The sequence below is a fragment of the Oncorhynchus mykiss genome, chromosome 4 (assembly GCF_057628025.1).
Source record: "Oncorhynchus mykiss isolate SJ-2025 chromosome 4, ASM5762802v1, whole genome shotgun sequence".
Taxonomy (NCBI): domain Eukaryota; kingdom Metazoa; phylum Chordata; class Actinopteri; order Salmoniformes; family Salmonidae; genus Oncorhynchus; species Oncorhynchus mykiss.
In genome coordinates, this window is record NC_143025.1 from 69,950,328 (window position 1) to 69,962,986 (window position 12,659).

The following is a 12,659-nucleotide window of genomic DNA, read 5'->3' on the forward strand; positions in this document are numbered from 1 at the left end:
TTACAACCTACACACACCTAAAACACACTCACACACATGCATGCACATACTTACACATTTACACACACCAACACACATCTGATGTCCAGGACAGAGCATGGTAGTACAATAGACACTGAAGTCACAGGACCGAACAAGATGAAAGATCAGAATAGTAACCAACAGGTGAGTGGGTTTAGCTCTCACTTCCTTTAGCAGTAGATCTTCCAAAGAGCCGTCTTGGGTGTAAAATCCCAGCGTGGCATTTAACTGGAGTCTGAAGCGAACGTTGACTATACTCAACCATCCCTGGCCTCTCGTTACTTAATGTGACTTGTAGCCAGGCTCCTCTCCAATCTCTCTCTGCCCATATGGACGGGCACGGGGAACAGCTTGAGTGGCCCTAGGGCATGGGGGGAGTGTTTGTGTTGTCTCAGCGAGCAGGCAAACACGGGCACACACACACACACTCCCCCCTCTCTCCTACTTATGTTTGACCAGGGATGGCTATGTCTACTATATGTGTTGGTGGATAGTAGGCTACCCTAGCCAGCCTGCCCAGCAAAGCATAGGCAGGTGAGGGACTCAGGTTCTAGGAGTTGGTTGGGGGAGGATCAAGGATGAGAGATGGTCATTGCTGCCAGTGTTGGCATGGTTCAGTGCCACACTCATCACATTAGCTGGGCTAGATTCTCCATGTTAGTCAGAGGCTAAAAATACATAAACAAGGCTAACATGCTGCCTGCCTACCCAGGGGGAGGGGCCATCATATTAACATTACCATGAACATGTCTAAGGCATTATGGTGTCGAGTAGATTTCATTTTTACTCTGGCATTTTGTGCAATAAATGTGTACACGACACAATTTCCACAGGACATGACAAGACAAACACCATCATTAATGTTGCACTGCATGTTAACATTTGGGGTGCTTTTGAAGTGTGCGAATGCACTTTTCATATGCTTCTTGTTGTCTTTCCTGCAGGAAAAACATACATGTGTGCTATTGGCCTACTGTACATAGCCTCGCAAAAACTTTGGGTTGGATTTCCAATTCCATTCATAGTATGTGTAGTATCCCATTGGATGTCTGTGGAAGTCATGCTGTGTGTTGATCACCATGCTCAACCTCTAACTGAACACTGAAACCAACTCGGTGTTGTGGAGGTGGGGTCTGCTAGTAGGGCATGTGCGGATTGGCTTCTTGATGTGTCTGTAACTCTGTAGAGTCTGTCTCATGTCACATTAGAAACAACAAGGAGTTCCTTGTGCGTCGACCTCATTAATCCAGCCATTCCTAACGGTCTGATGGAAATCCCTGCTAAAAAGTGGTGGTTTTAAGCCCGCCCCTCACTGGTCTCCCTCTTCTTTAGGCCACTCTAGTTAGTGTGTATGTCCATTTTGGGCTTTAGTAAGAGGTGTGTGTGTGTGTCGTTATGGGTTACTACTCTGGGATCACAGAGCAAAGCTGGGGCCTGCCTGTGGCCACTAACCACCCAGAGAGGGGGAGGAAAAGGGGAACAAGAGGGAAGGGGAATGGAGAAATGAGAAGAGGGAGAGAGGCAGTTTGAGTGGGGGGGGGGGGATTGGGAGAAGAGTTAGTCTTCTGTTTGGAGCAACAGAAGGAGGAGAGGCGTGGTAGAGAGATGGGGTGGGAGAATCATACATGAGCAATGTTTCCAGTTAGTGGAGTTGTATCAGAAACACAATGAGCATTCAGAATGACTCAACAACAGCCAATCAGGACATGGTCTGTAAGAAAGTGACATGACATAGAGTGAAGTGGTTTGGAATGGAGGGCAAGAATGTTGGGGTGTGTGTGTGTGTGTGTTCACCACATGAGTATATGTGAACGAGTGTGTCTATATGCTGTAATCTGTAAAGGTGTGCCTAGTGCATTTCTCAGCAAGAGCCCAGGCTTCCCATACGGCGTAGGTGGGTGTGTGTGTGTGCGCGCGTGCACGTGCACGTGCGCAGCCTACCACTGAGGGTCAGTGGAGCAGAATGAGGCCGACACAAAGGGTTAGCAGCATTAGCCCTCAGTAAACATATGGCGGGAGCGGCCTCAGCTCTAGGCTCCCTCTAGGCTCACTCTAGGCTAACACTAGGCTCACTCTAGGCTAACACTAGGCTCACTCTAGGCTAACACTAGGCTCACTCTAGGCTAACTCTAGGCTCACTCTAGGCTAACACTAGGCTAACACTAGGCTCACTCTAGGCTAACACTAGGCTCACTCTAGGCTAACTCTGGGCTAACACTAGACTCACTCTAGGCTAACACTAGGCTCACTCTAGGCTCACTCTAGGCTCACTCTAGGCTAACATTAGGCTAACACTAGGCTCACTCTAGGCTCACTCTAGGCTAACACTAGGCTAACACTAGGCTAACTCTAGGCTCACTCTAGGCTAACACTAGGCTAACTCTAGGCTCACTCTAGGCTCACACTAGGCAACTCTAGGATCACTCTAGGCTAACTCTAGGCTCACTCTAAGCTCACTCTAGGCTTACTCTAGGCTCACTCTAGGGCTATGCTGGCTGGGGCCCCACAACAAAACAGAGCATGGATAATTTGGAGCATGCAGTCAAACTCTGGCAACGTGACCACCCAGTGATACTACCCCCACCTCTCCTCACTGGTTATGTATATGAGAGCTGAGGGGATACTATTGATGGGGGTATTGACTAAAAAGCACCATGAGAAACTTTATTATGGGATTTTTTTCTGGGTGGTTCAGTAAGACTTTATGCAAACTCCTTGTCAATTCTAAATAGTTTCTTTAGTAAAGGTGTCTGGCTTGAAATCATTACTATATGGTAGTGTTTTTTTAATCTATTTTTTTGGTAATTTATCAGATGCTCTTTTCCAGAGTGACTTACAGGAGCAATTATGGTTAAGTGCCTTACTCAAGGGCACGACGACTGATTTTTCACCTCGTTGGCTCGGGGATTCAAACCAGCAACCTTTCGGTTACTGGCCCAATAGCTTTCTATCATTCTGATAGAAAGCTAGGTAATGGAGAATTGCAAGTGATTGAAACTGTGTAGTCACCCAAATATTGAAGCATTTTATTATCTTGGGATAAGTTTCTACCAGAGTCTGTGCAATCAGTCAATTACTGAAACCAAACATGTCCAAATTGGTTAAATCTCTCAATTGTGGTGCCTTGACTTCCAAATGTATAGAATACAACTGTTCTGCTTGCCCAGTCCTGGTATGGACGATCTATGGTTTTCTGCTGCTTCTCTATCCATGTGTACACATTATGACACATTGTCTCTAGAGTCTGCCTCTGGTTTGGTCTAACCCCGTGTACTAATAGTAGCATCTGTTCTGTCAGAGAAAGACATCAAGAAAAAGGAGATTTAGGTCTGCTAGTTACCTGCTTCATTTACCCCTTCTCTATTCTTTCTGTTTTCCCCTTTCTCTCTCTCCTCTTCTGTGTTCTTTCCCTCTTGTGTGGCTGCACGGTGGCTGCTTCTCCCCTCCTGTCCTGTCCATCTGATGTGTGTAGCATTTGAAAGCACCCTCTACACCCCTCCGCCTCCAGAGTACTCCTCCAAGACCTCCTCTACGTCTGTGTCTCCCACCACCCCCAACTACCCTCCACCCACCCCGTCACCCTCCTCTGCAACACCCCCCACCCCGCCTCTACGACACTCTGCCTCCCGATTCGCCACCTCACTCGGCTCCGCCTTCCATCCGGTCCTGCCCCACTACGCCACAGTCCCCAGGCGACAGCCTGTCCCTCCCACGCCCCTTGCCCCAGCCCCGGCAACCCCCTCCAAGTCAGTGGTGTGGTCAGCAACCAACTTCAGCCCCCTGCCTCCCTCGCCCCCCGTCATGATCAGTAGCCCGCCGGGCAAGGCCACTGGCCCACGCCCCGTCATCGCCATCCCGGCCCCCAGCCCCTTGTCACAGAAACACCCCTCTCCCTCCCCCAACGGGCCCCCCATGTTCCCCGCTCCTTCACCTGTCACCATCGGCAACAGCAGCAACCCCACCCCGCCTCCTCCGACCCCACCTCCCCCTCCACCGCTGCCCCCTCTCTCCCTGTCCCTGTCGTCGTCCTGCCAGCAGTTGCCCGTCGTCTCCCACATCGCTCCCCTTGTGTCCTCTCCCTCATCCCAGCCTGCTATTGTCCCTTCTCCTTCCACAGCTCCCCCTGCATCTGCTGACCTCTCTGTAAACCTCTCTGTGCTGGGAGACTCCTGCTCCGTGGCTCCAGAGGCCTCTCAGCCTGCAGACCCTCTGGCCCAGCAGGGTAAGGCCTCACCTCTCTCAGCCTCTCTCTACCTCCACCTCCGCTCACCCACTAATGGGGTGCCAGGGAGCAGGGGGCTGCCCTAACCAACTGGGCGCCAATACTGGCTGCAGCTGTGACTTGCATGGCTAATGTGGTTTTGGCTGGGTTCTATGTGGCTGTTGAGAATGGTCTGTAGGTGCTTGTCAATCTATGTTGGTCATGTGTGTCTGTCTGACTCACCTTGGTCAGAATGCTCCTACCATGCATGTCCATGCTGTTGCTTTTATGGTCTTGAGTTGTCTGGTGATCTCTCGCGGGTGTGAATGGAGTCTGGTTGTTGGGCATGGCGTGTATGTTTGTTTGCCCTCTTACAGACAGGGGGTTCTGATCCATCTAGAGATCACTCCAGTCTGGAAGGATCATTGTCTCATTGTTTCTCGTTTGCTTGTTTATTTTCTCACCTCAAATGATTATTTTTCAGCAATTTGTCATGACCTTATTTTGCCATGACTTTTCAACCTCACTTGTCATGTCAGTGTTAATGAAGGATTGTATGCGTGTTACGAACAGTAAGGGGCTGACGGGTGGAGAGTTGACTCGTCTGAACAGCTCTTTTATTTCTACTCCCATCCTTGTTCACTTGATTAGGTTTGTTATCATGATGCTACTGTACGTTTCAGGGGATGGGGAGGGTCGCTAATGTGGAGATATTAACAGAAATCTTGGTTATATTTCGATTATGAAATTACTTAATTGGCCAAACTCAGTGGCAGTTTTTTTAGAGTGTCACAAGTTAACCAGGGTACGATTAGCGGCTGGAATCAATAATATATAAATGATCATTTCTCCCTCTGCTGAATAGAATTATTAGCAGATAAATCACGTCTGTGTCTTCTGCATTTGATATGTATCATTCATTTGTTATCCAAGCCACCACTGCACTGTCTGTGTATACTGATAGAGCATTCCTCTATTTACCTATTTGCATGTCAAATGAGGACAAGCTATTTATTATTCTCCCTAAACCTGCCCTCACATTGCTCTGATTACCTTACCAACTTTATTGGAAATAACATTTAATTCAATAGTAGTTCTTTTAAATCTTTCTGAAAACCTTTGCAGTTTAAAATGTTCCGATTCACATAATTAAAATACTGCGTTAGCATTAATGATACAATACATTTTTTTTTGATAAAGGGCCATATTTTTATGTATTAAAACTCCCCCTTGAGTAACTCTTTAGTAGCGTTTATATGTAGATTCAGTCTGACTATTTCCCCCACTTGGACTGAACCTCATTGACAGGAGCTCACTATGGACACATTCTATTATGGCTTATTGATCCAATCATCTGTCTCTGTTGAGGAATGATTTCATAATGATGATGATGATCACAATGATTTTCTACAAGCTAATTATTAGTTAATACTTCTCTATGTGGTTCAGTGGTTTCGAGCTGCTCTTATGAAGATATTGACCTAACTTAGACCACTCGAGGTCCTGTGTCCAATGCATTTTTCACTGTGCGTCTGTGTTTGTGTGTACATTTTTTGTCTTGTTTGTGTGGGATGTCTCCATTTGCTTCCATCAAATGGATACATTTAGGCCATAACTCACTAATGTGCATGTTGTATGACAAACAACACGTGGATGTAGCATGTTCATACTGTGTATAAAGTTGACCAATAAATGGTCAAGCCTGATAATGTTAGTATTGATGGTGAGTATAGAATGGGTACTTTAGGAAGCCTGAGTTTTGTGTGTGAGGAGAACACTAATCAGGAGAGAACTCCTGACTCTGCTCTTTCTGTCCCAAAGTTTGATAATGACCATTTACTCTTCTTCTCTCCCCCCCCCCCCCCCCCCCCCCCCCCCACACCCAAACAGACACAGCTTTGACTCTTGTGCTACCCACCCCTCCTCCCCCTCCCCCCCTCCCTCCCGGTTCCACTGTGGCCCCCACGGCCGCTGCCCCCCCAGCCCCACCAGGCCCTCCCCCCTTGCCCCCCACACTCACTCCTACCAGCGGCGGGCCTCCTTCCCCACCTGAACCGCCACCTCTCCCCGGTGGCCAGGCCCACCCTCCCCCTCCCCCAGCCCCTCCCCTGCCACCTGGTCTCTTCTCCCCGTCCGAGGACCGCCCCCTGTCCGGGCTGGCTGCTGCCCTCGCTGGAGCCAAGCTGCGTAAAGTGCCACGGGTGAGAGGCTAACACACACAGAAACACAAACATCTCTACCCTTGCACAGACACAAACTGTTTATCACATCCCATATCTTCATCCCAGGATAGGGGGCTTATCCAACACCAGTCACAGTGATCATGTAGCTAAACTGTGCTTCACTCCACCATGTACTGTACTCCACCATACCTGACCTCCAGTTATGTGCCTCTGTAACATGGCCTGCCACTACAACAATATCATGTCCTTCTCTCTGTCCCCTCAGAGTGATAGTGGTGGTGATGCCGCAGCTGCTCTGGCTGTAGCCATGGCTGGGGGTTTGGCTGGCTCTGCAGGGGCCAAACCTGGAGGGAACGGCCCTCTGGGTGGAGCACCTGGAGGAGGGGGGCTGATGGAGGAGATGAGCGCCCTGCTGGCCAGGAGGTGACATTTACATTACATCCCCATCTACAACATGAGAGGACAATATTGAGGATGGGGGAGGAAATATCACAATAAATCTGTGAATTCCATGAGTGCAATATCATTGCAGACCATGTAGCTGTCGGGTCAGCCAAAACATTATTTAAAGTTAGAAGTTAGATTATTTTTGTTTAGGCATACAGTACAACCTGTTATGAGGTTGGGAATAAATCTTAATATTCTGTATTGTTTTTCAGGAGAAGAATTGCAGAGAAGGGATCATCCCCTGAGCCAGAGCAGCGAGCTGTGAGTATGACTGACTGGCTGACTGGCTGACTGACTGACTGGCTGACTGGCTGGGCTGGCTGGGCTGGCTGGCTGACTGGCTGGCTGGCTGACGGACTGGCTGACTGACTGACATGTTAAACACTATTAATGCACACACAGTTAGTCCATGCAACTTATTATGTGACTTATAATTTACCCATCTATATTTCAGTAGCCTGGTGTTTGTTTTCCCTCTCCTGGATGTCTTTGGGGCTTCATATTTTTTCTTTGATGGTCATTAGTGACATCGAAGAGGATCAATGGCTTTCCTTTAGTGGATTATTTACTTAAAAACAGGTCATATATTCACACCTGTTTATCTGAAGCTGCCTGACCTATATCTTCTGACCTTTGAATGCCCTGTGCTTCTCTCCAATAGGATGAGAGCGGCGAGGGCAACACAACTCCCAAAGTGTCAGCCTGTAGTACACCTGGTGAGTATAGTATACAGTACAGGACTGTAGTGGTCAGAGATATATGAAGGACCAGAACAGCAACATGCACCTTCCACATTCAGATCACCAAGATCCTAGTTAGTTTTAGTCAGCAGTTCATGTAGTTGTCTGTAGTTTAGCTCATATTTTTCAGTTTGTATTTTTTTTTTGTCTCCTGATAGTGGTTCAGTTCTATCAGTGTAATATATCCAATGCTTTTTTTTGTTTCCTCCTCAGACATGCCCAGAAAACCTTGGGAGAGGACTAACACTATGAATGGTAGCAAATCCCCGGTCATTGGAAGGTAAATACCAGCATTCCATCCCATAAATGGGCTTAGATTTCAACCGTGTGCTTTCATGTGCAAATGTCTATATTACATAGTCACTGAGTCTAAAGCTATAACTGGGTCAAACACGACTACGTCCAAATATCCACTCCCTATCTGAATCACTGAGTGCCTCAGCATTGCCGCTCATCATCACGTGACTAAAGAAGGAGCACAAAGCATAGCATGTCACACTGCTGGGGTCCGACCCCTGGGCTTGCTGGTTTATGACTGGTTAATAACATGACTAAAACATGCTTGCCGCTAGGCTACCGCTAGCTAGGCTGTCCGTAGCAGTGAGTGTTCCTGGGATGTGTCAATCAAAGCCTACAATTCCAGGTTTAATTGCAGGGATTTAAATGAGGGTTTGTCGACGAGAAAGTGTTCTGGAAATACACTTCTAGTATGTGCAAAACAGAATGCTGCCCTCCCCACAAGTCCTTTTTTGTTTTCATCCTCTGAGAATGTATGATATTTTTTAGATGAACTTCCTTATAAAGAGGCCGGTGTAGCATTTTAGCATATTAGCAGGAAAATACAATTACCGGATCCTTAGAAAATTCCAAAGCTTTATCAATGTAAAGTTAACTGAAAACAAATCAATGTATCATCAGTAGCTGTTGTTTTTCCAGATTCCCTGGTAGCTATACTCAGTCTGCTGTCTGGAGCCTGTATGTTTGGTGTGGGTTTGATTAGGGAGGGGAGCTGGGGTTACAGGACAGCCCTTTTAAAAGCTAGTCTCTCTCTCACAGACGTGTGTCACCGTGGAGATGGGTTCTGATATGGTAAACAGGTATACAGGCCTGTAGTGACACATCTCCTTTTTACTCCTTTTGTATAATTTGCTGTGCTTGAAGGGGCGGGGGGGGGTGGGTTTGTGACTTGTAATTCCCATATCTCTATTTTGCCAACAAAGTAATCACCTGATTGCTAATGAACACTAGGTATAAAAATGGTTTATTGTTTATACATGAAGAACCAATCTAAGTATCTACGAATTCATGTAAACTCTTCCCTCTTCCAATTGCTTTGCTTTAGTATACACACATACTCAACACTGACTCTGTGGCTGTGTGCTACTGTATAGTGAGCAAGATAGAGGAGACCCCTCCCAGTGCTGTGAATATTCACATCCGTGCCAACTGTCTCAGAAGAACCCCATAGATAAGGCCACACAGACCTGCATTCGCAGATGGGCGTAAGTAATTCCTCCCCCATAAACTGGTATTCATATCTGACCTATAGAGGAGGCCAGAGGACCAGAGACCACTACAGCAGACATACAGACGCAAACACACGCACACACACACACACACACTACAGAAAGACAGCTGTTGGGAATCGTAACAAGCTAACATTCTTGTAACCTAACGTTACACCTTTCCTACTCTCTTGGCTTCCACTTTCTCCCTGGCAAGCTGTTGGCTGTTCACGGAATTCATTTCCTCACCGGTTTCACACTCAGAAAGTGTGTCATTTTCTTTAATAATTTCCTGCAGTTGTAGCCCATGGTGATTTTCTTGTTGGCAATGGTTTCCTGTCACAGCTGATCCAGTAGCGGAGATGCATGGCTGTGTGTGGCTGCTGCACTGTTTGTGCATGCTCTAACTATAGCTGCCTTTTTCTGAACTCTGACACACAACGTCAACCTGATTGTGTTTGAATTGGGCTGAACTACCCAGTGTGAACTCATACGGCTGGTGTGTGTGTAACATGTTTGCTTTGGTCTGGCTTTACCTCAGGCATTAAGCTATTCTACTAGAGATTCCAGTCATAGGACAGTTTTCCAGTTCATTTACTGGTTCACTTTGCCTAAATCGACACTGAACAAAAACATAAAGCAATGTAAAGTGTTGTTCCCATGTTTCATGAGCTGAAATAAAAGATCCCAGAAATGTTCCACATGCACAAAAAGCGTATTTCTCTCAAATTTTGCACACACATTTTTTGCATCCCTGTTAGGGATAATTTTATCCTTTGTAAAAGGCCACTCTAAAATGTGAGGTTTTATCACACAACACAATGCCACATACAGTTGAAGTCAGAAGTTTACATACACTTAGGTTGGAGTCATTAAAACTCATTTTTCAACCACTCCACAAATGTCTTGTTAACAAACTGTCGTTTTGGAAAGTCGGTTAGGACATCTACTTTGTGCATGACACAATTAATTTTCCCAACAATTGTTGACAGATTATTTCACTTATCACAATTCCAGTGGGTCAGAAGTTTACATACACAAAGTTGACGGTGCCTTTAAACAGCTTGGAAAATTCCAGAAAATTATGTCATGGCTTTAGAAGCTTCTGATAGGCTAATTGACATCCTTTGAGTCAATTGGAGTTGTACCTGTGGATGTATTTCAAGGCCTGCCTTCAATCTCAGTGCCTCTTTGCTTGACATCATGGGAAAATCAAAAGAAATCAGCCAAGACCTCAGAAGAAAATGGTAGACCTCCACAAGTCTGGTTCATCCCTGGGAGCAATTTCTAAACGCCTGAAGGTACCACGTTCATCTGTACAGACAATATTACGCAAGTATAAACACCATGGGACCTTACAGCCTTCATACTGCTCAGGAGGGAGACGCGTTCTGTCCCCTAGAGATGAACTTACTTTGGTGCGAAAAGTGCAAATCAATCCCAGAACAACAGCAAAGGACCTTGTGAAGATGCTGGAGGAAATAGATACAAGATACAAAAGTACAGATACAAAAGTATCTATATCCACAGTAAAACGAGTCCTATATCGACATAACCTGAAAAGCCACTCAGCAAGTGTTTTGCTGCAGGAGGGACTGGTGCACTTCACAAAATAGATGGCATCACGAGGAAGCAAAGTTATGTGGATATATTGAAGCAGCATCTCAAGACATCAGTCAGGAAGTTGAAGCTTGGTCGCAAATGGGTCTTCCAAATGGACAATGACCCCAAGCATACATCCAAAGTTGTGGCAAAATGGCTTAAGGATAACAAAGTCAAGGTATTGGAGTGGCCATCACAAGGCCCTGACCTCAATCCTATAGAACATTTGTGGGCAGAACTGAAAAGGTGTGTGCGAGCAAGGAGGCCTACAAACCTGACTCAGTTACACCAGCTCTGTCAGGAGGAATGAGCCACAATTCACCCAACTTATTGTGGGAAGCTTGTGGAAGGCTACCCGAAACGTTTGACCCATATTAAACAATTTAAAGGCAATGCTACCAAATACTAATTGAGTGTATGTAAACTTCTGACCCACTGGGAATGTGATGAAAGAAATAAAAACTGAAATAAATCATTCACCCTACTATTATTCTGACACTTCACATTCTTAAAATAAAGTGGTGATCCTAACTGACCTAAGACAGGGGTTGTTACTAGGATTAAACGTCAGGAATTGTGAAAAACTGAGTTTAAATGTATTTGGCTAAGGTGTATGTAAACTTCCGACTTCAACTGTATGTTTCAAGTTTTGAGAATTTTACAATACGTCCAGCCGGCCTCACAACCACAGACCACGTGTATGGCGTTGTGTGGGCGAGCGGTTTGCTGATGTCAACGTTGTGAACAGAGAGCCCCATGGTGGTAGGGTTATGGTATGGGCAAGCATAAGCTACGTATAACGAACACAATTGCATTTCATTAGCTGCAATTTGAAGGCACAGAGATACTGTGACGGGATCCTGAGGCCCATTGTTGTGCCATTCATCCGCCGCCATCACCTCATGTTTCAGCATGATAATGCATGGCCCAATGTCACAAGGATCTGTACACAATTCCTAGATGCTGAAAATGTCCCAGTTCTTCCATGACCTGCATTCTCACCAGACATGTCACCCGTTGTGCATGTTTGGGATGCTCTGGATCGATGTGTACGACAGCTTGTTCCACTTCCTGCCAATATCCAGCAACTTCACACAGCCAGGAGTGGGACAACATTCCACAGGCCACAATCAACAGCATGATTAAATCTATACGAAGGAGTTGTCACGCTGCATGAGGCAAATGCTGGTCACAGCAGATACTGACTAGTTTTCTGATCCACACCCCTAAAATTATTTTAAGGTATCTGTGACCAACATATGTGTATCTGTATTCCTAGTCATGTGAAATCCATAGATTAGGGCCTAATGAATCAATTTCAATTGACTGATTTCCTTATGAACTGTAACTCAGTAAAATCTTAGAAATTGTTGCATGTTGCGTAATTTACAGTGCATTAGGAAAGTATTCAGACCCCTTGACTTTTTCCAAATTTTTTTACGTTACAGCCTTATTCTAAAATTGATTATATTTGGGGGGTTTTCCTCATCAATCTACACACAATATTCCATAATGTATGAATAAAAAAATTAAATAGCACATTTCCATAAGTATTCAGACCCTTTACTCAGTACTTTGTCGAAGCACCTTTGGCAGAAAATACAGCCTACAAGCTTGACACACCTGTATTTGAGGGAGTTTCTCCCATTCTTCTCTGCAGATCCTCTCAAGCTCTGTCAGGTTGAATGAGGAGAGTCGCTGCACGGCTATTTTAAGGTCTCTCCAGAGATGTTTGATCGGTTTCACTCATGGATATTCAGAGACTTCTCCCGAAGCCACTCCTGCATTGTCTTGGCTGTGCGCTTAGGGTCGTTGTCCTGTTGGAAGGTGAACCTTCGGCCCAGTCTGAGGTCATGAGCGCTCTGGAGCAGGTTTTCATCAAGGATCTGTCTGCTCTGTTCGTCTTTCCCTTGATCCTGACTAGTCTCCCAGTCCCTGCCACTGAAAAACATCCCCACAG

The 12,659-nt window shown here is 45.9% G+C and overlaps 1 protein-coding gene across 14 annotated transcripts in view; it reads left to right on the plus strand.

The window, feature by feature from the left end:
• Positions 1–12,659, plus strand: part of enah (ENAH actin regulator) — a 155,668-nt gene that overhangs the window by 138,501 nt on the left and 4,508 nt on the right. For 5 of the 14 annotated variants that reach the window (XM_090232889.1, XM_036975862.2, XM_036975861.2 and 2 more), the window contains 6 exons: positions 3,494–4,243; positions 6,113–6,423; positions 6,671–6,828; positions 7,065–7,113; positions 7,514–7,568; positions 7,806–7,872. In XM_090232889.1, the coding sequence (XP_090089015.1) occupies positions 3,494–4,243; positions 6,113–6,423; positions 6,671–6,828; positions 7,065–7,113; positions 7,514–7,568; positions 7,806–7,872 (1,390 nt within the window). The remainder of the gene's footprint in view (positions 1–3,493; positions 4,244–6,112; positions 6,424–6,670; positions 6,829–7,064; positions 7,114–7,513; positions 7,569–7,805; positions 7,873–12,659) is intronic. The other 9 variants (XM_090232892.1, XM_090232894.1, XM_090232893.1 and 6 more) reach the window with 2 other exon arrangements.